At 38.9% G+C, this 26706-nt stretch overlaps 1 protein-coding gene across 4 annotated transcripts in view; it reads left to right on the top strand.

Moving 5' to 3' along the window:
• The window catches only part of DOCK4 (dedicator of cytokinesis 4), a 468183-nt gene that overhangs the window by 284226 nt on the left and 157251 nt on the right, over positions 1-26706 (top strand). For all 4 annotated transcript variants that reach the window (XM_077169893.1, XM_077169973.1, XM_077169724.1 and 1 more), the window contains exons 13-16: positions 7533-7658; positions 19651-19775; positions 20790-20952; positions 26448-26554. In XM_077169893.1, the coding sequence (XP_077026008.1) occupies positions 7533-7658; positions 19651-19775; positions 20790-20952; positions 26448-26554 (521 nt within the window). The remainder of the gene's footprint in view (positions 1-7532; positions 7659-19650; positions 19776-20789; positions 20953-26447; positions 26555-26706) is intronic.

Here is a 26706-nt window from a genome sequence, read left to right as displayed (position 1 = left end):
TTGTGCTGTCCATTTTTGAGTTTTTGTATCTAGTCCTGTTGCGCAGTCTGTATCCCTTCAGCTCCAATTACCCATTATCTTACCCTGTTTCTAACTCCTGCTGGTCTCTGTTACCAATGATATATTCCATGCTGATTCTCGAATGTCGGTTCACATCAGTGGGACCATACAGTATTTGTCCTTTAGTTTTTGGCTAGACTCACTCAGCATAATGTTCTCTAGGTCCATCCATGTTATTACATGCTTCATAAGTTTAGTCTGTCTTAAAGCTGCATAATATTCCATCGTAGGTATACGCCACAGTTTGTTTAGCCACTCGTCTGTTGATGGACATTTTGGCTGTTTCCATCTCTCTGCAATTGTAGATAATGCTGCTACAAACACTGGTGTGCAAACGTCCATCTGTGTCTTTGCCCTTAAGTCCTTTGAGTAGATACCTAGCAGTGGTATTGCTGGGTCGTAATCCATTCTGCCATTCTATGTCTTTTGATTGGGAAATTCAGTCCATTAACTTTTAGTGTTATTACTGTTTGGATAATATTTTCCTCTACCATTTTGCCTTTTGTATTATATATATCATATCTGACTTTCCTTCTTTCTACACTCTTCTCCATACCTCTCTCTTCTGTCTTTTCGTATCTGACTCTAGTGCTCCCTTTAGTATTTCTTGCAGAGCTGGTCTCTTGGTCACAAATTCTCTCAGTGACTTTTTGTCTATAAATGTTTTAATTTCTCCTTCATTTTTGAAGGACAATTTTGCTGGATATAGAAGTCTTGGTTGGCAGTTTTTCTCTTTTAGTAATTTAAATATATCATCCCACTGTCTTCTAGCTTCCATGGTTTCTGCTGAGAAATCTACACATAGTCTTATTGGGTTTCACTTGTATGTGACGGATTGTTTTTCTCTTGCTGCTTTCAAGATCCTCTCTTTCTCTTTGACCTCTGACATTCTAACTAGTAAGTGTCTTGGAGAACGCCTATTTGGGTCTAATCTCTTTGGGGTGCGCTGCACTTCTTGGATCTGCAAATTTAGGTCTTTCATAAGAGTTGGGAAATTTTCAGTGATAATTTCTTCCATTAGTTTTTCTCCTCCTTTTCCCTTCTCTTCTCCTTCTGGGACACCCACAACACGTATATTTGTGTGCTTCATATTGTCATTCAGTTCCCTGATCCCCTACTCAAGTTTTTCCATTCTTTTCCCTATAGTTTCTGTTTCTTTTTGGAATTCAGATGTTCCATCCTCCAGTTCACTAATTGTAGCTTCTGTCTCTTTAGATCTACCATTGTAGGTATCCATTGTTTTTTCCATTTTTTCTTCTTTGTCCTTCACTCCCATAAGTTCTGTGATTTGTTTTTTCAGATTTTCTATTCCTTCTTTTTGTTCAGCCCATGTCTTCTTCATGTCCTCCCTCAATTTATTGATTTGGTTTTTGAAGAGTTTTTCCATATCTGTTCGTATATTCAGCATTAGTTGTCTCAGCTCCTGCATCTCATCTGAACTATTGGTTTGTTCCCTTGACTGGGCCATATCCTCAATTCTCCGAGCGTCATCCATTATTTTCTGCTGGTGTCTGGGCATTTGATCAGATTTCCCTGGGTGTGGGACCCGGCTGGTTGAAAGGTTTTTCTGTGAAATCTCTGGGCTCTGTTTTTCTTTTCCTGCCCAGTAGGTGGCGCTCGTGGCGCTCGTCTGTCTGTGGGGCCCACCAGTAAAAGATGCTGTGGCTCCTTTAACTTGCCAATCTGAATCTCGCAGTTGGCCTGGGAAACCGCGCGTGGAGTGGGGGGGTCGCCGGACGCCGCGGCTTGGGGGAGTGCCGGTCCAAATTGCCCAGCTGGCCCGAGACACCAACCGTGGCGGGAGGGCCCCGCTATCCAACGTTCCCAGTCAGACCGGGGAGCCACGTGCGTGGAGGGGACCCCAGTTGCCAGCTGCCCTGGCCGGGAAAACGCGCGCCCCTCGGGTATCTCACCGCAGCAGATTCTCCCTGCCCGTTCAGCCGTTCCAGAATGGGGTACGCTGTCTTTTTGGTCTCTGTCGTGGCTCCGGGAGCTGTTTTGTATTGTTTCTGTTTCTTTAGTTGCTTTTCTGGAGGAGGAAGTAAGACCCGCGCGTTTTACTATCTGTCATTAGGAATTTTACCATCTTCTCTGTCATTAGGAATTTTACCATCTTCATAAATGCCTATTTACACACATATTGCTTACTTGTGTTTATCAGCAATGTGTTTTTTCAACCTCCCATATTAGAATATTGCTCTTGGTAGCAAACAGATTTGCCTTTAAAATTTCCATAGAATTTATTGGTTCAGATATCCAGGGGAAGGGCAAAGGCTGAATCTGGTGCTAAGTGGGCATACTATTCAAAGGAATATTGTTTTTGATTCATAGAGACAAAGTGGATTACAGATTACCAAGGGATGCAGGGAGTGGGTTGGAACATTATTGCTTGATGAGTAAAGAGCTTCTCTTTGGGGTGATGGAAAAGATTGAGTAATGGATGGTGATGATTGGTAGCCCAACCTTGTACAAATAATTGATGGCACTGAATTGTACACTTAAAATGACAAATTCTATATTATATAAATGCTTCCAATATATATTATATATATGGTATCACAATAAAATTATTTCTTAAATTACATATACACACATGTACAAAAGGAACTTAGGGGTCTTTGGCCATCTTTCAATGGAAGCTATTTTATTGCTAATCATGGTGGGAAAGAATAAGAACACAAGCAATGGTATAATCTAAGAGTAACAGCAGCGATAGTAATTGTAGTTGCAGCAAACATTTTTTAACTCTTCCTGTATGCCAGGCATTGCCCAAAGTATTTTATGGAGTTGGTATCATTACTATCTTTATTTTACAAATGTGGAAAGTGAGATTCAGAGAAGTTAATGTGATACAGGGACACGCAGCTGTGTGTTATACTTCTTAAGCTGCACACTTAGTAGCAACATATATTTATCAAAATATTTGTCACTACTTCCATTTTTTGCATTGCTGTGCATTCACAGCTACATGTTATTTGGTTCATTGGTGGCAAAATGGCTGATGTCTAAAATTAATTTGGGCTATTACTTATAAATCACACTTTGTTTGCCATTTCTAATATGAAAGTAGTGAATTTCATGACTTTAAAAGGAACCATCTTACAGAGTGAATTAGCTTCAATTTCCGTAGAATTATCAAATGATCAACCACGTTTGGTTAAATAGATACCAAGCCTTTCTTCCTGTGTGTTACTCCGTAAGATGAGTTTAATCATGAAACTGCTGTTTTGTGGCAGACTCCAGATTAGTTAATGACTATGCCTTTGTCTAAAATTAGATATCAGATCCTCCTATTTGGTGCTTAAACACCTAGTCTGATGTAAAATTTCAGTTTAATGTATATGATTCTTCTAATAGAGATAACATTTCTCCCTTAACAATTTCATTTTTGGGCACATAATAGTAAGGACCAGAAAAAAATAATTGTAAAACATTATTTATGTATTTTTATGAAGATAAGTGTTTAACTTGAGTTTATTCGTTATCATAAAACCCCAAATAAAAAAAAATTCTTCCCTAAACTGCCAAATTTTTCCTTGTTATAATGTTCCTGTCATACCCTTAATCCATTTGGCTCTCTCTATATATATCTTAGTTTCCCAGCTGCCATGACAAATACCACACAGTGGGTTGGCCTAACAACAGGAATTTATTGTCTCACAGTTTCAGAGGCTGGAAGCCCTCTCAAGGTCAGCAGCATCCTGGCTGTCCCACAATCCTTGGGTTTCTTGACCTCTCCTTTCACTTATGGTTCCCACTCACTTCCAGCATCCCCATGGCTTTCTCTCACTATGCCTGAATTTCTTTCTATTTATAAAGGACTCCAGTAATCCAGATTAAAGCCCAACCTTATTCAGTTGGCCACGATTTAAAAATAACATCTTCAAAAGGTCCTGCTGTTTACGATGGATTAATCACAGGGACGGGATTATCATTAAGAACATGTTTTTTCTGAGTATCTAACCCAACCTACCACTGTATTTATGTGTGTATGTTATACTTTCATTATTAGATGGTCACTTCCTTAGGAGTAGGAACCCTGTCCTATACATTCTTATTTCCGCCCTCCACCTTCCTGTCAAGCCATAAATTCTACCTTGATCCTAGTGGCCAATTTGAATTGTGTCAAGAGAAAGGTGAAGTGTGTGGATAGTTATCCTATTCCTAGAGACAGCAGGTAAGGCCAGGGAAGTGGAGTAGCCTGACTCAGAAGACTAGAAAGAAAAATATTGCTCTTTGAGCATATTCTATGGCATAAACAGCTAGTCCGGAAAGGATAGGACCAGTGCTCAGTTAATTGAATTGTGTAAATATTTGCTAAGTCTCTCTTTGTAGTGAGGAGTAGTCTCTTAGTCTTAATACGTTATTTCTTATTGTTCTGGTGACTCACTTATCCAACCTCTGGATTGTGGTCATGATAATAAAAATAGGATCAGGAAATACCCTGATTGAAAACTAAACAGGATTGCAGTGGCACGTTGTGGGGTGGTCTTTGTAGACTTACCAATAGCAGTATGTTTTTTCTTTGTCTTATTTAAAATACATTCATGCTCAAATATTTCCTAGTTAAGCATTGCAGTTTCTTATGGGAACTGAGTTGATGATGTGGGAAGAACCAAGTTCTTTGCGTTGAAACCTGCTTGCTTGACCTTTACAGTTCTTGGCTGTCTGGAAGTTCTTCATTGTAGAGCTGGGTCACCTCAATGTGACGATTCTTCCCCAAATTATTATCACTTGGCTGCACTGATGAGATAATTACATCTGGGACTTTTATCTATATCTCTCCAGGTTGAAAACTACCATAGTTGATCAAATTTTAGGATGTATTCAGTTCTTAAATGTTAAGTTCCCTTTTTCCCACATGCTGTTTTGCCTATTTCTCTCGTCACTTCTCTTATCTGCCAACTGGCTCCTCTCTGTCTGTGTCCCCTAAATTGGTCCACTTTATCCTTTTGCACTCTCTCATCTCATCTCAGTAGTCCTTGCTGAAAGTGAACTTTGATGAAGTCCTCTTATTCATTGTCACTCTCCTTCTATCTGTCTTTCTCTAAAACATTTTTTCTCCATTTCCTCTCTACTTTAATTTTCTTCAGGATTCACTTTGTCTCTGACTGGAATGCTTTTGTCATTTTGTCAAAGCCTCTCAAAGTATTCAGCTTATATGAAAAATGTCACTGCTGGTTAAATGAATGCTCGTTCCCATGGGCCAAAGCAAGAATCCTGGTCAGGTATCCTTCCTCCAGCCCTTCACCTACAATAGCATGCTCTTTGTTGAGCTCCTTCCTCTTCTTCATCTACACATACCACATAATGTTGGTAATATCTCTGATCAGATCTTTTGCTAAGTCACAGTAAAATGATCTTTGCTTGCAAAAATTGCAGGACCTCAGGAACTTAGTTAAACCCATCTGATTCTGTACTTGCAGGCAGTGCTTAGAGTACACAAGGATTTGAACAGTATTCTCCCCAGTAGGAGAACTGTTATCTCCCGTGTCTGGCACACACTTGTATTCTACACATACCAACTGCTGATGATGCTAATAACGATGGTGACAGTGTGGGTAGTATTTTGAACGCAAAAGGACAGAAGTGGGAGGAAAACAGAGGTACCAGGAATGAGGTGGGGGTAGTGTGAGTCAGAAAGAGATAGCTGCTGGGACAGATGGATTATAACACATGTTAGTTTGTCTTCACTCCCCTGCCTCAGGTTTCCAAAGGAACCAGTAGAACCTCATAAAGTATCCCAAAGCTTTACTGACAGTTGTCTCCTTTAAACCACCCAGAACACTTATTCTCCCACTGCTTCATCCCATGTGGTCACCCAACCTGAAGTAAATTAACAGAGATTGGAGAGAATGGGAAGGTACAGGATAGTTAGGCCAAAATGACATGCACATTTAACTGAGGGTCCGCAAGTATCTACCAGATTTCATTTAATTCTTGCAGCAACTTTCTGAGGCAAACATTCTATTAGATCCACATGCTAGAAGGTATGGGGACCCTATGATGTGGTCACGTCCAAATCATTCTTTCCCTACGTCCTTGACTTTAGGACGTGCCTCATCTAGAGCAGGTTGGATTCCCAGGAGGGGATTTATCACCTCTCTGAGCCTGGTGCTCCTTTACAAATGTCTTGACATTTTAAACACTCTATTCAAAAGCAAGCAAACAAACATAAAACACTGCTTTTGGTTATTGTTCATGTGTTTAGTTCATATTATTGAAGGAGTATGAAAGGAAGATCCTAATCTAGATGTGTGGCAAATAAATTTTGCTTTTCTTTTTCATTCTAGTATGAGTTTGCCATTCTTATGGTCTAAGTAATTATTATTAATGGCAAGTGGTAGCTGGTACATAATCTGTACATTAATGAGTGAAAGATGGTGATAACTAATCATGCAGATTGAGCAGCTTTGGATTACAGGTTAATCTTCCAAATTCACTTTAAAATTTAGTTCAGGTTAATGTGACTAAAAATTTTTTTTAAATAATTGCCACCTTTGACTTGTCTCACTTTTTATCACTAATGTAGGCGAGAGATTTGGTTTTTTGTCCTTCTTGTTTTAAAATAATAGGAAATGAAGAGGGAATTTTAAAAGCTGAAAGAGGAGTAGCATCTTTGAAATATATACACAAGCACATTCACAACTATCTGAAATTAATGTTCTTTTTGTAGTTTTTGCCTGGGAGTTGAGAAAATAAGATATGAAAAAAAAAGTCATTCATCTTCTATATATCCTACTGGGGTATGTCTCTATAAGCAGGGTCCCACTTGTAGGTGACATTTTTCTCAAAATTCAGATGATATTACAACTTTACTGACTAAATTCCCATAGGTTGTCAAAATGGCCTGCATCATGTTAAATTCTTCTGATTAGAAAATAATGCCTTCGTGAATTTCTGCCGTATATGGTATTAAGAATGTAATCTTGGTGTCATTATAATCATCTTTGTTACTAGAGTTTCAAGAAAATCGCCATGAGTATCCTTAAAGTCCTTGAATTATTAGATGCCTTCAGATTTCTTCTCATCTGAACGATATAAGTAATTTTCATAGTCTTTATAGAGTTAAAAAAATTAAAAACTCAGGTTTTAATATCAACATTTTCCAGAGCTAGAGAGCCATCGCGGGTGGTTGGAGTGAGTGTTCGCGTAGAGCTGTGCTGTGCTCCCGTCTGCTTCGGTTCAGCAGAGGATGTGGAAGCCAGAGCCAAGATCATCCTCTCATTATTGTGCTAGAATTTTTCCAGTTGCTGTGAACCTCCTTCTAAGGGGGAAAAGTCATGTGCTAAAGTTAAAAAAAAAGATTTACCTAGACATTATTCCTATAGGTGCTATTGATTTTGTCTGAAAATTAACCCTTAGGTTAAAATGAAAATACTATAAATTTGGGCTGATTAAAAAATTTCAATTTCTCTTCATGCTATTTATGTTCTTCTGTCTTTAAAGCTGATATCTCTCATTTGTTTTAGGTTTAGCAGTTTCCCTTCAGCTGTTCCATGGAGACATTGAACAGATCAGAAGAGAGTACTCATCGGTATTTTCTCATGGAGTGTCCATCACGAGGAAGTTGGGTTTTTCTAATATTATTATGCCTGGTAGGTGACTTGGGGTGAACCAAAATGATGAAATAAGGGTGTGTTATCTGTTTTTGACACTTGAGAAATCTTTCACATAGTCAGATTTGAAAAGTTCAGATGTGCTATGGGGAAGAATAAAATGAGGTATGTGAAAAAGAAAATTAAGAATAAAATATTTTTACATTTTATTTGTATTAGGGTAGGCAACATATGAGAGCCATGACTATATTTCATTAAGACCATGACAAGAAGGGGGTGTCAAAAAAATGTTTTGCCCCTTGGTGGAAAATGTTGGTAAAGTCAGAGAAAATCCTTATAAGTTTTGATAAGTATAGTCAATAAGCAATAGTTAACCTTTCTTGGAGGACTTTTTTCATTGGTGATATATAAATGTAAATATGCAGCCATATGTGTGTGCTATATGTATTTCTACATGTTTTCTACCTCTATTTTTATATATAATTCAGATCTATATTAGCATTTTTAAAAAGTACTTGTTTTCTAAGTGAGAAGGCTGAGGGTTAAGGAGAGTACCATTGGAAAACAAAATAAAAGTTCAAACTTTGAACTATAAAACTCTGATGGATTTTAGATTGAATGGATTTTAGATTGACACTGTCCTAATCTCTCAAACAAATTGAATTTGTAAAAAAGTACACCCCTTTAAAATCTTGTGACTGATGCCTCTTTTATCAGTCTTTGGTTAGATGAGTAATATAATAAAAATATGTATGGGGAAAAATGTAGAAGATAGGGTACCTAGAGAGTGGGGGTGGTTACCTTGTTAGGTTAACAAGGTTGAACTTAAATGTTTGGGAATGGATAGAGGTGATGGTAGATCATTCTTGGGATTATAAGAAATAGTAACATATTGTAGGTGAATTTGATTGAAAGTCGTTTAAAGTCATGTATATAAATAAGTTCTTCCATGAACCACTACAAATGTAAAAAAAAATAAATAATAGGGGGAATTTGGGAAAAACATAGCTATTGCAAACTGTGGACTACAGGTAACAGTACTATTTTAATATTCTTTCATCAACAGTAACATGTACTATAGCAACACTCTGGGTCAATGATGGGGGGTGAATAAAGGGTAGGAGAAGAGTGGGGTTCTATTTTCTTTATTCTCATTTCTATTCTGGAGTAACAGAAATGTTCTCAGATGGATCTTGGGGGTGTTGTCACAACTATGTGATGGTGTTGTTAGCCCGTGATTGTGTACTTTGGATGGTTGGTTTGGTGTGTGAATATATCTCAATAAAATTGGGGGAAAAAGTACACCCCTTTCCAAACTTATGACAATTTAGGGTTTCTGAGTGTTTTCATGTACAATCCAAGGAGTTAGGCAAGAATGGTATAGTTTGCTGATGAGGAAGGTAAGGGTACGTGAGCTGGACAAATCACACAGCTGTTTAGTTTATTTTAGTTCAGCACATACAACCCTATGCCAAGGACTAAGAATACAAAGATTCATTCATTTATTTTACAAATATTTATTGAGCACTTATATCATGCTAAGGCATTCTTCCAGATCTGAGAACACAACTGAAAAAAAAACCCCTTCCCTCATGGAACTTATTTTCTAATGAGGAAACTGATATTAAATATGTACGTAAATATATGTTTGCAGATGATAAGTACTAAAATGAAACTAAGGCAGGTAAAGGGGCGAGGGAGCGTCTGAGGTGGTATTGTGTTGAGGGGTTGAAGTTTTAGGTAGGTAAGAAATTTAGGTGCGAGTGTGATAATGGAGTGGAAACTTGAAGGCAGTGAGTGAGGAAGCTATGGAGAGAAGAGCATTCTAGGTAGAGGGAACCACAAATGCAAAGGTCCTGAGGCTGTAGAAGACCTGGCATGTTCAAGAAACTGCAAGGAGGCCAGCTTGGCCAGAACAGAGTAATGGAGGAGGGAAGCTGGGCGGGGGAAATTGTGTAGGGTCTTGTCAGTCTCACAAAGTACTTTGACTTTTATTAAGAATGAGGTCAGAAGCAACCAGAAGGCTTTGAGAAGAGAAGTAACAAAATGGTTTACATTGTCACGGGATCACTGTATTTTTAGGGATCTCCGTATATACATATGTGTGTGTGTGTGTGTTTATATATATATGTATATATATAAAGAGATGTATTTATTTTAAGGAATTGGCTCATGAGATTATGGAAGACATCAAGTTCATGATTTGTCAAGCAGGCTGACAGGTTGGAAATTCTGCTAATAGTGATTTTGGAATCATGAGTCCTAATTTCTTAAACTTTAAATTCCATCAAGAATTGATGTTGACGTCTTGAGTCTGAACTCCGTATGGGAAGCCAAGAGGCTGGGAACTCAGAGAGAAGTAGAGGGTGTAGTCTTGAGGCAGAATTTCTTCTAGAAACTGCAATGCTTGCCCTTAAGGCCTTCGTCTGATTGGAGGAGGTCCACCACACGTTCAAGGGTGATGGGCTTAGACCCCAGTGATTGTAGATGCTCATTAATTGCATCTATAGTGTAACTACATAGCAACAGGTAGGCCAGAATATGACCGAAAAACTGGATCCCATAACCTAGCCAAGTGGACACATTTAATGAATCATAGTCTCTGTAGTTGCTTGTGTGTGGAGATTATACTTGGAGAGGGTGTGGGAATGCAGGAAACAGGGAGACAAGTTGGGAGGCTTTTGCAGTAATCCAGATGGTGATGAGCATGGCTGGGGCCAGAGAGTTAGTGGTAGAGATTGTGCAAATAAGGCATAATCATGCCCTCACAGGGTTTATAGTCCAAGGGGAGAAACTCAGGGTGATCTGGAAGATGTTAGAGAGAAGGTACATGGATGCACAGAGAAAGGATAGAGCTCCTACCCGGAGTCTTACTTAATACTTTCTGAAGAGACGATCTCTGTGCAGTCTTAAAGGCCCATATTTCTAAGCCCATGTCTCCCAAGTCATTGTCTGATTCCTCTCCTGAGCCAACAGCAAGCACTCGTTTTAGTATTGAAAGAATATGCAATTACAACTAACAAAGTGCCAACTCTAATGTTAGAAGGAAATTTCTAAATTCTGAAAATTTTGAATTTCTTAAATTTTACGAAATCCTTTAAAGCTGGAACCTTAAAAACAAGCAAAAAATGCAATTGCCAATTAGTAATGAACCAAAGGTGCAGGGGTTCTGGGTATTTCACATTGTCTGGGAGAACAGCGGGCTGCAACCCAGCTGGATTACCCTAGCTCTGTCTCTGTCTGTGCTTTTCTATCCCTTTGTGCCTCTCTAGAGCTCTTATTTTATTTCTGTTTTCCTTCCTTTCTTTGGTTTTTGTCTTTCTGCTGCTATTCCTCCTCTTCCTTTTCCTCCTTTCCTTCTTCCTGCCCCTCCTTCTCTGCCTCCTCCTCTTCTCTCCTCTCCTTGTCATCTAACCTTAGGGTTGTATTAAGCTACACAGGTCATTGTGGCTTGGGCTTATTGAAAAAAATTTTACACATACTGCCCTTTGTTTTACAAAACAAGGAATAAATTTTTATTAATCACTGACTTTTATTATAAAAGGACCTCACCTTGTATTTGAATTAATCTTCCATAGAAATAAACATTTTCTACTCCTGTGTCTAGATGGCAGATACTAGTAGTATTTCTCCATGTTCCAAACATCCTTTCCATAATCAAGAAAAGAGAAAAAAATAGAAATACAAAAAATATAGTCTTAAATTGTTGACAGTATTTTTTTTAAAAACAATATCCTCTAAACCACTGTTTAAATTCCACATGTAAAATCAGGTAAAGGAAGTGTCTGGCAGGGCACTGGCCCAGCTATGAGACCTAATGATAGGATAGTCATGAATAAAGACTTAAAATACTGCAAAACAAACTAGCATTGCCTACTGCAGCATTTTGGAATCTCTTGATTGAAATTCATTCATGCAGGGAAGACCCAGAGAACAGGCTGTAAAGTTTCCTGAGATGACCTGACCTAGCTTAGGGACCCAGTCTGCCTGAGCAGATCATGTTACTTTTGTTGAAAACAACTGTTTATGGAACTGTTTACTTGGTGGCATGTTATTCAGTGGCTGTTGCAACTGTTCATTATTTCCTTCAGTTGCTATAAATAACTGGTATTTCCTCTTTAGCAAAAAAGAAAAAAATTCCGTCTCACTGGGAAACAAATTGATGGGCAAATCTAATATAAAAAACATGTTTTAGAGCAAAATGCAGCCAGCTGCTTGAGTTCCTCAGCCTGGTCTCTGGGTAGCATCATTGAAAAATATAAAGCAAGATGGCATCTCATCTGCTGGGTAATTATCTGCGATGTTTTGTACCCTTGCAGCTTTTGTCTTTCTTTAACTACAGAAATGAACTTTCTGTGGAAATAAGGCTCACTTATGTCCCTTTACCACCCAACTTTATCATGGCCAAGTTCACACTGTCCAGCACACACACTCCTCCCCAAGAAAAGCTTGCAATGCCAGGGGCTGCAAGGTGAAAGGGATTTCTTTTCTTTTCTTTTTTTTAATTTACTGTTGTTGGTTTGTTTTTGTTTTTGTTTTGTGGAAACATATGTAAACCATAAAATTTGTCCATTTTTCAGTGTACAATTCAGTGGCCTTACTTACCTTATAATGTTGTGCCTCCATCACCACCATCCATTACCAAGACATTTCTTTTTTTAAGCACTTCTCTCTCTCTCTCAATTCTTTATCTTCCAAATTAGAGAGAAAGGGGGAGATGTACCTATTTACTTAAACAGAAACAGTAAATAAAACTTACTGGAGTTTTCTACATTGGGAAACATACAGTCATCATTTTGTTTTCCTTTGTTATTTACAAAGAATTTTGAGTTGTCAATTAATTCTCATCAGTGGCTCCAAGGACAACTTGAGCTGAATTTGACAATGAGAAAATGTGTGTGAACAGCATTTGTGATTCCAGTATTACACTTGAAAGTCTGCAAGCATGATTTTTCTTTTTCCATTTTCTAGACTTGTCCTTCACGGTTAATTTGCTCCTTATGAGTTCTGGAAGGGGTCATGAAAGGGGACGCATGTGTTTGTACCAACAGGACCAAGCCATCAACGCAGACACTGCCTCTCTGCAGAGTGCACTCTCTGTGGCTATAGCTGACAGGAGCATACAGAAAACAGAATGTAATCAGTGCAAACTATTTTGGGAATGGAAAAAAACATGCGAACAGAAATTATCTCCTTGGTCTCACTTGGACCACAGGCAGGTCTCTATTTTGTAGCCGTGTTTGAGGAGATCTGCCTTTCACTAAGTCCTCTGGATTCTGGTAAAGGGTCTGCCATTCAGTACCTCATTTCTTAGAGTATCTGATTTCCAAAGAGGAAAAGCACTTTCTGTGAAGCTCCACTGCTGCCACCTGCAAGCCAGTTAAATCTGTGGGAGCGTTCCATGCTCAGGTCTCTGAGCTTGTAAGATGGAAAGCACTGAAAAATTTTAAAACAGTGCTGTCCAATAGAAATAGAGCATGAACCACAAATGTAATTTTAACTTTTCTGGTAACTACTTAAAAGTGAGAAGAAACCGTTGAAATGAATATTAATTTTATATTAGATTTAACCCAATAGAACCCAAAATATTTTCATTGTAACAGGTAATCAATAGAAAAATCATTAAGGAGATATTTTATATATATTTTTTTCAACCTAAGTCCTTGAAAGCTGGAGAGTATTTTACTTTTACCATACATCTCTTTTCAGACTAGTCACTTTTCAAGTGCTCAGGTGCCCCATGTGACAGTGGTTACCATAGGGGACAGCAGCATGGCTCTAAATGTCTTAACAGACTGTGCAAAGCAGGGCCTAGACCATTGGTGAGTATCAGGAAGTACTAAGCTTCTGTCCTGCATGATCTGGAGCAGAAGCTAACCGACATGGCTGGGATGTCCTGCAAGGTCTCCCACTACTTCGAGTGTCCAGTCTTACTCCGAGTTTACAATTCTATGCAGGCAAAATTTTGTTTGCCTTTGCTGTGGCTTCCCTATTGCATCGTCCCTGCCTCTATCCTGTTTCCCCTGAAGACTTGCTTCCACCCCATCTACTGGCTAAACTCTTGCTTTTTGTTAGGTAACCCCTAATTACTACCTTCTGGCACACTGACTTTTAGTAGGGGCTTGTTGATGCTCCAAACCCAAAAGGAATTAAGCTGTCCTGGTGTGACAGCAGGAGGGAGGAATTGAGATCTGGAGACCCAAGACTCAGGCTGCAAGTAATTAGCAAAGCCTGTGTTTCAAAGAGCTGCCAGTAGATGTGGTTTTTGATAGTGATTTCCAGGTTTAAGTTCTGTTTAACAAACATCACTCAGAACAAGCCTCCTTTATAGCTGATCTTTAGAATGTAATTCAGATACACCAAATTTCTATTTGATCAAAATTGACTGGGTGATTTGTAAACTGGAGTAAGAGGAGTGTCGTAGATACGTTGGCATCATGTTTAAGAAGGTAAGCAATTTCACTTTTTAAAATATAAATATTTTTCTTTATGAGTTATTGATAGAGAAATGCAAATCAACAGATGTCCCTCCCTTGACTCCTCTTCTCCACACACCGCCCGGAGTGTAATGGGCTGCGGCGGTGCCACCCCCATCCCACTCCTGCCTCTGCTCTGGAAGGCCTGGAATTGGTGCCGGTAGATCATTTGCTGTCATTTGCTTAACAGTCATAAACAACAATTTTTAAAAGTTACCAAAATAATATCCGGTGTTTAATAGTACTCCCTCAAAACAAAGCAAAAAAAGCAAAATAAAATAAAAAACGAAGCAAAAAAAGAAAAAGAAAAAAGCACCAAGAATGTAAAAAATAAGTAAATAAAATAGAGAAAACATTCATGGGTTTTACTGAAGTGTACACTAAATGAAAAATTTGAAGTATAGTATTAGTTAACTTTTTAATCCATCCATAGATATTTTGTCTTTGGTCTGAATCTCAAGTTATTGAGAGTTCAGAGTAAGCCTCCTTTTTTATCTAATCTTTAGACCATAGTTCAGATAAATCACATTTCTGTTTGTTCAAAATTGACTAGATAATGATTTCTAAACTGGAGTAAGAGGAGAGTTACAGATATGTTTGCTCTGCTGTTTAAGAAATAAGCAATTTCAATTTTTAAAATGTAAATATTTCTTTATGAGTTACTGATAGAGAAATGCTAATCAACAGTTGTCCCTCCCTTTATCCCTCCAGAAGATATATTATGAAGTGACAGAAGCTTGGTGTGGAAGGCATGCTGTACTGGTTTTCTGTGGCTGCTGTAACGAATTACCACTAACTGGGTGGCATAAAGTGATGCAAACCTATTATCATGCAGTTCTAGAGGTCAGAAGTCCAGAATCAGTTTCACTGGGCTAAAATCAAGGTGTCAGCAGAGCTACTCATCTGGAGACACTAGAGGAGAATCCATCCTTGTTTTTTCCAGCTGCTGGAGGTTGTTGCATTCCCTGGCTTGTAGCCCTGCATCACTCCAGCCTCTGCTTCCTTTTTATATCTCCTTCTCTGACTCTGATCCTCCAGCCCCCCTCTTATAAGGGCCTACCCAGTAACCCAGGGAAGTCTTGAGATCGTAACTTTAATTACACCTGCATTTTGCCATGTAAAGTAAAATATTTGGAGTGGGTGGGGTACATTATTCTGCCTAACCACATGAAGGGCCATCCTGCCCATCCATGTGTCTCAGGCATGAATTTCCTTCCCAAGATCTGACTGGTTGTTTTCTGGCTCATGCTTGAATATTTGCAATGACCAAGAACACATCATCTCTCAAAATGACTTCTTTCATGTTGGACCAGTCTTCCTCTGCCTTCTATCCACTGGTTTAAGTTTTTCTGCTTGGAACTTCTAAGGATAGTCTAAATCTTCCACAAACAGTTTTAAGTTCAGTTAACTCTCTTACCTCTCTCACCCCTCCTGTGACGGGTTCTGAGTCTTTTCTCCAAATTGCTTATGTACTGGATGATAGGCATTTGTGCTGTCTCTGTTCTGTAGACAACAGGACAGATCTGAGCAAGGCTGAATAGAGTGGGACCAATACTGTGCTTGCTCCAGATACTGGTCTTCTGGTGGTGACGGCTGAATTATTGTACTCTTGTACTAGCTTATTGAATGGCCATTCTCACCCCATTGCATCTCATTCCTCATCTGTAAAATGGGGAGACTAATAATTCCTTGAATACATTTCTTAATCTCCATGCTTCAGTTTTCTCATCTATAAAGTGGAAATAATAATAGTGCCTTCTTAGGCAGTTGATATATTTAATGAGATAATCTGCTTATGTCACTTAGTAAAGTGCCTCACATAGCAAGTACTCAGTAAATGGCACTGCTGCTGGATGAGGACAGTGACTGCTGCTTCTACTGTCATCCTTTCATTCATCAGTAACCTAAGTTCATAAGGTACCCTAAGTCTTTTACACATGTGCTTTGGTTTTGTAACTGAGGGAAAGAAACTTATTTTCCAGTTCTATAAACTTGAAAAAGTATCCAGTGCAGATAAGTCACTGGGCTCACTCCCGTGGCTGTGTACAGTGGTTTACATGATGGGGTGAGTGTGCATCCTGTGCTTTATCCTTGACAGGCCAGAGTCAAGGATCAGGGTCTTCCATTACTGATGGAAATCTCTTGCCAGTTGAGGTCAAGCCATCACTTGAGCGCCTTTAACAGTAGTCCCTGAACTTCTCAGTGTTCTCTCATTGTTGAGGACTTATCTTTGCCCTGTCCTTAAGGATATTTTTGAGAACCCTTCACATGTGTAATCCTTCCAGCCAGTGGTCCTGTTGAGAAGTAAAGTTAAGAAGTGCAAGGTGTTAATAAACACTGTCAGGAAAATAGCTTTTCACACTGGTAGGATAACTCCATTTCATAGACACTTTATGATTTTTCTCTTAATTACTCAAGATGCTTTCTTAACACCATTTGGGCTTCTTGGTTTTCTCCAGAGCCTACCTCAAGTGTATCATTTTAATTAGCACTTATTTCGATGTTATCCTTCTGCATATTTTGGTAAAACATGGCAACTTGCAGTATTGTCACACGCCCAGCTGTTAGATTCATAGAGAGAGGCATATGTAGAATGTCATCCAGGAGAAATGTTCTTCTTGTCATGTATTCTCTTTCCAAAGAAATCTTATTTTAGTTCTGAAAAGTTTGCAAAAGATAATGGGAATTACAGGTATAGGTGACAGTTAAAGAACAGAAAATTTTTTGTATAAGGTATCTTAATTTACAAATGTGTTACATTCCAGAAGTTCTTTTGTAAGTCATAGAAACATCATGACATAACTTTGGGGCACCTTAGAGATAATCTCGTCCCTCTTCTCTCCTCTCCCATCCCTACTTCCTCTCTTACCTCACCCCCATTTTAAAAACATAGAAATTGAGGTCCAGAGGAATCCCCTTGTCTATAGCAGTACTGCACAAAGTAGCAGAGTACCAGTTCCAGTCTTCCTGTGACCCTCTATCCTGGACACTAATTTGAATTCAGAAATTCTTTTGTAAGGAAGAAATAGATTAGTTCATCTAAATGGTAAGCTAAACAGTCTTTAGGTGTTGACTTAGGAAGAAAATGCTATTTTTAATATTACTCCCTTATCAAAATGCCCTATAGCTTCCTCAGGTCTCTCAGTGAAGCCTTCTCCTCACCCTGATTAAAGTTATATTTGCCCAACCACCCATATTCAACATTTCCTATCCTCCCTCTTATTCTCATCTTTATCCATAGTGCTAATCATCAGTCAACATGCTATTTATTTTCCTTCATTTTTAAGGAGATTCTTACTAACTTCTCAGCTCTGTGGGGAAGAGGTTTTTGCTTTTTTTATTGCTGAATCCGCAGGGCCTAGCATAGTTGGGTAGATGCTGAAGACAGATCTGCTGAGGCATGGAAAAACAAAGTTGTGACACTGGCAGCACAGTCCCTACTTGGCCTACAGCTGAGGGAAAGGGGATTGCCTTGAGAACTTCCCTCACCCCCACTTGCCTTTGCAGAAGTGAGATAGGCTATTGGCATCCTTCCAGCAGGTGAGAGTAGAAGCAAGGAACAGGTACCCTTCATTTTTCAGGAAAGTCAATAGCCATGTGATTTGGACAGCTATGAGTAATTAATTATGGGGAATTCTTAATGGAAACACGTTCCTAAAACTTCATTTCCCATTAATCAGTGTTTTTTTGTTTTTTTTTTTTGTCTATCTGTAGGTTATTCATTGTAAGAAAACAGAACTAGTCATTAAATGTCACCTACTCCAAGAAGGAAAGGAATTTTGCTATTATTAGCTAATCTCATTTCTCTAACATACCTTGATTTGAATGTGTGTGTGTTTACCTGCCACATCTGTTAGTGGCAAAAATATTGTCAAAAATTTCCTCTGAAACATATCATGTATCTCAGACTTAAATCTGTTGAGGTTGGTTGATTCAGGGGACAAAGTTTATAAGTTTACTGTTCTTTCTATTAGAACAAGTAGCATTAAGAATGTGTGAGTTTAGGTATTAGTAACAAATTTATATAGTAACGAAACAAAGTGGGTTATAAAAAAATCTAGCAAACATAAAATTTATTGACCTCATTCTCTAAAAATGAAAAAAGGAAATAGTTAAAAAGATTTCAAATCATTTTTAAAATTTAATTTTAAATATGTTGAAATATGTTGACCTTCCCTCGGACTTCTATCTTGTTGCCTTCCCAGGTTGGTTTGTACCATCTGTATGAGAATACTAGAAATTAATAAACCAGAGTATTAAAAGTAATATGTCAGAGTACTCCATATCAGTTTTCCCACTAAATTACTCGATTTTTTATGTACTGTTTGTAAAAGATGGTTAAAATTTAATCCATTTCAGAACTTACTCATTTCCTCTGTCTTATGGACCATCTGTTTCCTGCTCAGCCCAGGTCATTTGCAGATGATGCCACAAGAGAAAGTGGGTGTTTGTGGAGGGGGGTAGTCAGACTCATTGGTATTCCCCAACGGTATTGAAGAGCTAGGGGTACTTTGGTGTACACACTTTGGCCAGGAAATTTTATAAACCTCCAAACTGTGGGGATATTTGTGTAGTTATTTTTCTTTCTAATGATGTGCTTACCTATGTGTTGTTGTTTTTTTAACTAGGAAAAAAAGAGTATTATTTTAGATTCTTCAACTGCTTGAAAGCTGTTTTAGGTAAACTCAACTTTGCTGATGTCACTAAAATTTACCTGCAAAATTTTCCTGATAAGTACACAACGTGCTGTTTCTTACTTCCCTGTCCCTTCACCACTTCTCCCTCATTTAATTCTTTTAGAAAGGAAGAAGCATACTGTGAGGACATTTGCCTAACTTTGCTAGAGAAATCAAATTTTTCTCTTTTTCCTGCAGTCATAAGAAAAGGGCAAGGATTTAAAAACATTTGTTTTATAAATAACCTCTGGAGCAAAAAGATAGACAGTATATGTGTACATAGACTATCAGTTTGGAGCAAGGGCTTCTCTCATTTGTCATAGCTTGATGATACTTGAAATATTACACTAAATCTGTCTGTAAGGCTGAGTTATTTTACATCTGTGTTCATAAAGCACTAACTTGGATCCTTCTAGCAGTGAGATCATTTTGTCCATGGATTTAAATTGTAATTGTACCCTTTGCAGTCCTATTATTTTATTCCATTTAGGTATTTCTTCTGCTCTAAGTATGGTGGCCATAAAGTAATAAGTCTGGTTTCTGTGAGCCAGCCCTGCCAGGTTGTCATTTTGTAGCCACACCTAATCAATTAAATTAGGGAAATATGAAAAATGGTGAGACCTGACAACACTCTACTATTCAACTCTAATATTCACCTCTTAGATATGTGTTTTTCAGTATTGCTAAATCAGAATAGCAGAAGCTGGGTTTTATTCTTCTTGGTTATTGGTAGTGAGGATGGGAACCCTTTTATAAAAGAATGAATATATTTGTACTTACATATGATATAAAAGCATACTTTATAAATTAAAGTTTTTCTTGATAGAGTACTGCATTTCCTTGTGGATACACATGGTTTTCATTTTCCTTTCCTTACAGGTGAAATGAGGAATGATTTATATATCACTGTAGAAAGGGGAGAATTTGAGAAAGGAGGGAAGAGTGTGGCCAGAAATGTGGAAGTTACAATGTTCATTATAGATAGCAGTGGCCAGATCTTAAAGGTATGTTGATATCAGATATTTTGGGGGAGAACCGTTCCACATAGTTGCTGTGAGTTCATCTTTAATGTGATCAATTAATTTCTAATTCACAATATTTTCATTTTCGTTTTCTTTTCCACACTTGTGTAGTTTGCTCTTTTTAAAATCATTAAAATGCCTCTCAGAAAAGAAAGAGGGGGGCAGAAACAGGCTTTTACAGTTTAATTTTTAAATTAGTTACAACAAGAATCTCCTCATAGCAGCTATTCTTTTTTTTTTTTTCTTTTCTTTTCATGGACAGGCACGGGGAATCAAACCCTGGTGCTTGGCATGGCAGGCAAGAATTCTGCCAATGAGCCACCATAACACCCCCCTAGCAACTATTCTTTAAATGGGTTTTTATGCCATTTCATTTTTTCCCTTTCTTCTATCATAGTTTGGGAAATGAATACTTTTCTTACGTAATTGTTAAAAACAGAAAAACACATAAACAAACACAGAAGCACTCAACCAAACAAAAAACCTATCATGCTTAACCCTACGTATTTTTCATCTTGACCAAAATAGAGCGTGAAGACTGGGGTATTACTAAATGTGATAATAGCAGATTCCTTACTGGAAGGAATGTTTTGTTTGAACCCCCTCTTCATAAAGAAGTACAGTTGCCAATTCAGAGGGTTGGCCTCGCCGCTTCCGAGGTGCCCACTGAGGCCCAGGACAGGCTTTAAGCTGCATCAGCTTGAGCATTTTGCCGTGTAGTTGAACTCCAAATCGGGCATGCAGTGGCCCACCTCGCACCCATCACCGGGGTCCCGCGGTGATCTGATAGGCCCCGGGAGGCCAGCCTCAGAATTAAACAGATGCAGCGTGCTAGGCAGGAACCAGGGCAGAAACTGCGCTGCAAAAGACCAAGGAGGTAATTTCACTTGAAGTGCTATCTGGGGAGCAGGGAGTTAGAGCAAAGTAATTTGCGCTGCTGCTTTCAAAATAATCTCTTGATGTAGCTGTCTTTAACCTGCGTGTTTCCTTTGTTAGGATTTTATCTCCTTCGGCTCTGGAGAGCCACCAGCTAGCGAGTACCACTCCTTTGTGCTTTATCATAACAACAGTCCCAGGTGGTCCGAACTGCTGAAGCTTCCTATTCCCGTGGATAAATTCAGGGGCGCGCACATCCGCTTTGAGTTTCGGCATTGCTCCAGTAAGTGTTTTGGGGGGTTGACTGCGTGGCTTTGTGGTGCTGGGCCAGTCCAGTACTGAGCTGTAGTGAAGAGGAGGGTTTATCTGCGGAAGGCATGCAGCAAAGTTTAGACCTCCGCAAGGAATAAATGAGGGTGGGGGAAATCCCAAGAGGAGAGCGGGCTCACTCTTTCTAGAAGAGCCAGTGACCTCTGTACAAACATAGAGGGATGAGAAAGAGGAAAACAAAAAAACCAATACCATGGGAAATCTACAGGGTTCTTCTTAAATGTATTACTTTCATAAAAATCAGTTCATCACCTGCACACACTAGAAAGGGTAAGCACAGCCTTGAGACCCGGCTAGCTCTGCTAGTCTTGGGCAAGCGTGACCAATCCGGGGGCAAGTCAGGAGAACCCCCTGAGATACTTCTGGATGTATAAAGTTGTTAGGAAAGCCACTGTTATGCTCAGATTTATATCTGATTTGCATGTATCTGTATCACTGTGCAGTCTCAGAATTCAAATGAGCAGTAATATCAGCCAGAATAGGTCTTTGAGATGATCTGAAGTAATTACCTCATTTTATAGATTTAAAAATCCCAAGACATCATGAAGTTACAGAATTTATCCCTGAGGATATTACTGCCCATAAAGTTGTCATTTTTTGACATCTCCATTTTAATTCTTTTATATTCAGTAGTACCCTCTCAAGCCCCCATTTCCTGCCATTACCAATCCCAGCCTAGGCAAATTCTGATAGTCTCTGTGTCCCTAAAGTATATCTTAGACACTACCATCAGCATTCTTTGTGGCTGGAAAAGTTCAGATGAATCTTGCTTCAGGAATATTATAACAAGCAAGAGATATGAGGAGTCACATTCTTGGAGAAGCAGCAGGCTCATCTCCAGTCTAGAAGGCATTGCCAATCGACAAGCAGTGACTGACCCGAGGGATATGAAATTTATCCAAGGTGCAGGCAAAAGAGAAGAACTTTGTTGGTGGCCATAATTGGCTCCTGGGAGATCCTGTGAGTCCATAAATTATGCGTTTGGGAAGGTTTTGGAATACAGGAACACGGCTAGTTGGGTCTTACCACTCCTCCATATATATTCTCAGAAGAATTTCTATCTCAGAAATGAGATGGGAAACAAAGGGTTTGGAATCATGCTACACCATTCCTTCCACCAATCTTTGTTATAAATTCTTACTTGGACCTCGTATGAGGTTTGAGCTTTAACAGTAAGGAAAAGCCAGAGGAAAATTAAGGAGAAACAAGGGAGAAGGAGTTTAGGTTCAGGTGTCAACTTGGCCAGGAAGGTGCCCAGCTGTTCTGTTGCTGTGGACCTAAATCATGAGCATGTGAATGTCATCTATGGCTGATTACATCTGTAGTCCGCTAAAGGGAGTGCCTTCCACAATGAGAAACATTTAATTCAATTAGCAGGAGGCTTAAAAGAGAGAGGTCAGTAGAGAGCTAGCAGCCCAGCACACCTCAGTTTAGAGCTCAGAGCAACTCAGCCCCAGACCTCTGGAGTTGCAGTAAGGAATGGCCCCAGGAAAAACCCTTTTGAACCCAGAAGTCAGGAGAGAAAGCTGTGTGCCTTCCCATGGGAATGAGAAAGCCAGAAGAAAGCCAGCTGCCTTTCCTCCAAAGAACTGTCAATTTCTGACTAAATAAATCCCCTTTATAAAAGCCAGTCCGTTCCTGGTGTATTGCATTCCAGCAGCATTAGCAAACTAAAACAGGGAGGAAAATCATAACTCAGAACTTGGAAAGTGAAATAAAGTCTAGTTTCAGTAAAGCTTGTTAGTTTTCTGCCCTCTTGTCCTTGGACTTCAAACACAGTTCGTGTTTTGGTACGTTTTTTGAAAGTTTAGTGTTAAAATTAAGAGAAAAACAAAATGTAAAGAAGAAAAATCCCACAGTCTATAAATAATAAATGTAATCATTTTATTGCATGAGCTTCCAGATATTTCTCTCTGTATGTATATTCCTTTGTTTATTCAAGAAGTACCATTTATTCATGTAACATATTTATTGAATGCATACTATGTGCCCAACATTTTCCGGGCACTGGGAATACATCAGTGAACAAAACATACCATCTCCTCTTATGGAGCTTCCACTCTGGAGGGGAAAGAGAGATAGTAAATGAGCAAATAAATATATAATATGTCAGGTAGTGTTAAGTGCAGCGAAGAAGACTAAATTGGTGAAGAAGACTAAATTGGGGTAGAAGACTAAAATAGCAGTGGTGGTGTAATTTTACCTAGAGCAGTCAGGAAAGACCTCTCTGATAAGGCAATGTGCGAGCGGCGCCTAAAAGAAGTGAAGGCATGAGCCATTTGGTAAATCTGGGGAAGAATGCTCCAGGTAGAGCAAATAGTAAATACAAAAGGCCTGAAGTTGTGACTTGCTTGGCATTTTTGAAGGAAAGCAGCGAGGCCAGAGTAGGCAAAGAAGAGTGTAGCAGGGGAGCTAGACCCTGTAGTGTCTTTTACTGCGGGTGAGAACTTTGAATTTAATTTGCAGTAGGATGGGAAGTGCCTAGAGAATTGGGGGCTAATGATAAGTATTACTGCTGTGTGGATAATAGATTTTTATGGGGGTGCAAATGGAATAGGAAAACCACTTAAGAGGCTTTTGCAGCAGTCCAGATAAGCGATGAAAGTGGTTTGGATTAGGATGCTAGTGGTTTAATTCTGTTTCATAGATCTATTGACAGACTGGATATGAAAGAAGAAGGAAAGTTAAGGATAACCCCAAGATTTGGGCCCCGAAAGGAAGTAGTCATTTAATGAAATGGGGAAGAAAACAGGAAGAGTCTGTTTGGGAAGAAGAAAATGAAACATTCCCTTTGAGATTTGTTAAATCTGAGATGCCTATTAGACATTCAAAAGATGTCAAATAAGCAATTGAATATGAGGTCCAGGCTGGAGGCTTAAATTTGGAAACGGGTAATATATAGCTCAGCAGGGTACTGAAAAAGTTTATAACCAGTATACTGGGGGTGGTGGTGGAAGATTTGTACAAAGCTTTGATTTGTAGCATTTGCTGATGGGGGCAAATACTCCTATCATGGCCAATTTCATTCTACCACCATGACATTACTGAATATGCAGCTGCAAAAAGGTACCCACTGTCACTTCTTGTGAGCTAATATGTGCCAACCCCAGTGGGGGAAGGAGCGTGGGATCCAGTGCATGAGGAGAAGACTTGGTTTGGGTGGGAGCATGAACCACTGAGGCAGGCTACAGGAGGGCAGGGGTGTAAATGGGTTACTAGGTGGCTACCAGAGCATGTGGGCATTCTCTGCACATCAGCTGAGAGTGAGGAAGATGCAGAGGTATTGGAGGTTTGAAGAAAAAGGAGAAGGATGAAATAATTGTCTAGAAAAGTACAAGAGTGAATTGATAAGGTAAAGGTAAAAGGTTTGTCTGGCTAAGGACCCATTGTGGTTAGAGTTCATTAGTTAAAGTGAGATTAGTCTGGTGTAGGTTGGTTTTAACCAGGATTGCAGTTTTACATGTCAGTCCAATGGAAATATTGAGAGGTTAAGAGAGTTGAGGATATTTGCAGGGAAGTGATATACAATAGGCCTAAAAATGGAGCCAAGCAAGGTGAGGAGGGCCAATGAATTGGAGGTCTCAGAGACAGAGTTGGGATCCTAGATAGAATGAATCAGTGAGTTCGGATGGGGGATCCATAAATTTGGTGTTTAAGGGGAATCATATTGTGCATAATATGTATAACATTATTTTGTATTATTATCCAGTTATCACAAAGGTCTTTCTATATTTGTAAGTATATACATCTCTACTATCATTTTTGATGACTGCTTAATAATCCATTCAGGTTATTAATAGTGATCTAATAGCTCAGAACAAAAGGACATTACTACTTTAGACTTTGTTTGATATTTATTTTTACTTTATAACAGGAGCAAATTTGGAGAAGCCTGTGGTTCATTTCTTATCTTTGCTAATTTAGTCATTGTGGAGTCTTTATTCTTTTTATCTTTCTGAATCGAATTCCACAAACACAATGATAAATAGCCAGAAAGAAACTTAGAAAATTATTTCTAAATAAATCTCCTCCCCCAAAGCATAATTTCCACACCCAGAACTTTCATTGATGTAGAAATCTCTTCACAGAGATCTTTACTTAACTTTAAAGAATATCAATATTTTCCCAATTTTTCTGAGAGGATGAAATTAATGATTTAAAAAAAAAATTATTGGTGGCTCAGCAGGCAGAGTTCTCACCTGCCATTCCTCAGACTCAGGTTCGCTTCCCAGTACCTGCCCAGGCAAAAAAAAAAAAAAAGAAGAAGAAGAAGAAAGAAAATTCCTTGCTACAGTCACGTTTTCAGGGACTTTCTCATTCTAGAGGCCAAGACAGCCAAAATTACTGTTCCCTGTGTGAGGCTCCCCTTCTCTGAGATCACATGCTGAAAGCAGCTATAAGGGAGCAATATTCAGCTAAAACCTCTTATCTGATCTTTAAGCTCACCTTATCTAAATTCTCTAGCTCAGGTCTTGCTGCATCCAAAAGCCAGACTTTTTTCTGTTGAAGTGGAACACTCCATTTCCACACTCAGGTGGGAAAGAATAATCCCCAGCCTGTGGCCCTGGAGACCTCCTTTCAAAGAGGGAATGGTTCAAGGTTCTTGGAATGGTTTCTCCATCATCAGAGAAGAGGAAGCTGGGTGGAAAGAACTGGAATAGCTCTCAGGAGCTCTAGAGCAGATTACCTAATATCTTAGATCATAATTTCCTCATCTATAAATAACTGCTAATGATCCTTGGCATTTTGAGTATTATAATTCTTAATTAGGCATCTGAAAACCTCATCACCTATTTCTGCCTTCCAAATACTACTATAATAAACCTTTATTAAACCATAGATTACAAGTCACGTTCCCTTTCAGTGTACCTAACTTATTCCAAGGAATTAACTTCTGCAGGACTCATTGTCCTCACACAGGTGGGAAAGAAGTTCTGTCATGGACGAGGGCAGTCTTAGAGACTGCTGTCCCATGGGGAGTGGATGGATCATCGTATTTCACATTTGTTTGTTCACTCATTCACTTATATAACATATACTTATGTTCTTGGCACAGTTTAAGATGCCAGGCATAGAATAATAAATAAAACAGAGAAGAATCCCACTGTCAGTGATGTGTACATCTAGAGGCTGGAGGGCAGGACACGAGAAGAAGCAATAAACAAAGTTCACAAGTTTTTTTAAGCCATTATTTCATATCGTGAGTCCCATAATGAAAATTAATCAAGGAATGAAACTTGCAGACTAGGAGGCAGGAACGGGGTTCAAAGCATGAGGTCCACTTTGAGATCCCACCATAAAAGCTGCTCTCATTTGTGTAAAGGGAGCTGGTGGGTGTGGGTTATATTTCTTACAGGCTGCACTTATCTGGGCACAAATGCATAAGCAGTGCACTTAAATAAACATGTAATGTCTCTCTTTTTTTTTTTTTTTTTTTAATTTGCACAGCAAAGGAGAAAGGAGAGAAGAAATTGTTTGGTTTCTCTTTTGTCCCCCTGATGCAAGAGGATGGTAGGACTCTCCCAGATGGCACCCATGAGCTCATCGTGCATAAGGTACCAAGAGTTAGACATCGGAGATGGGCAGAACCACTAACGTGCTCTTATCTCCTTTGGAAAAGAGAAAAAAATGCCTGAACAAAACCCTCTTTTGACCAATTATTTTTTTTTGAAAATTTCTGGCAGTGGGAGTATCTTTTTAATAGTAT

This window comes from Tamandua tetradactyla, chromosome 1 (genome assembly GCF_023851605.1).
Source record: "Tamandua tetradactyla isolate mTamTet1 chromosome 1, mTamTet1.pri, whole genome shotgun sequence".
NCBI classification, from domain to species: domain Eukaryota; kingdom Metazoa; phylum Chordata; class Mammalia; order Pilosa; family Myrmecophagidae; genus Tamandua; species Tamandua tetradactyla.
The sequence above is the reverse complement of the archived record's forward strand: the minus strand, read 5'-3'. Positions and strand labels throughout refer to the sequence as shown.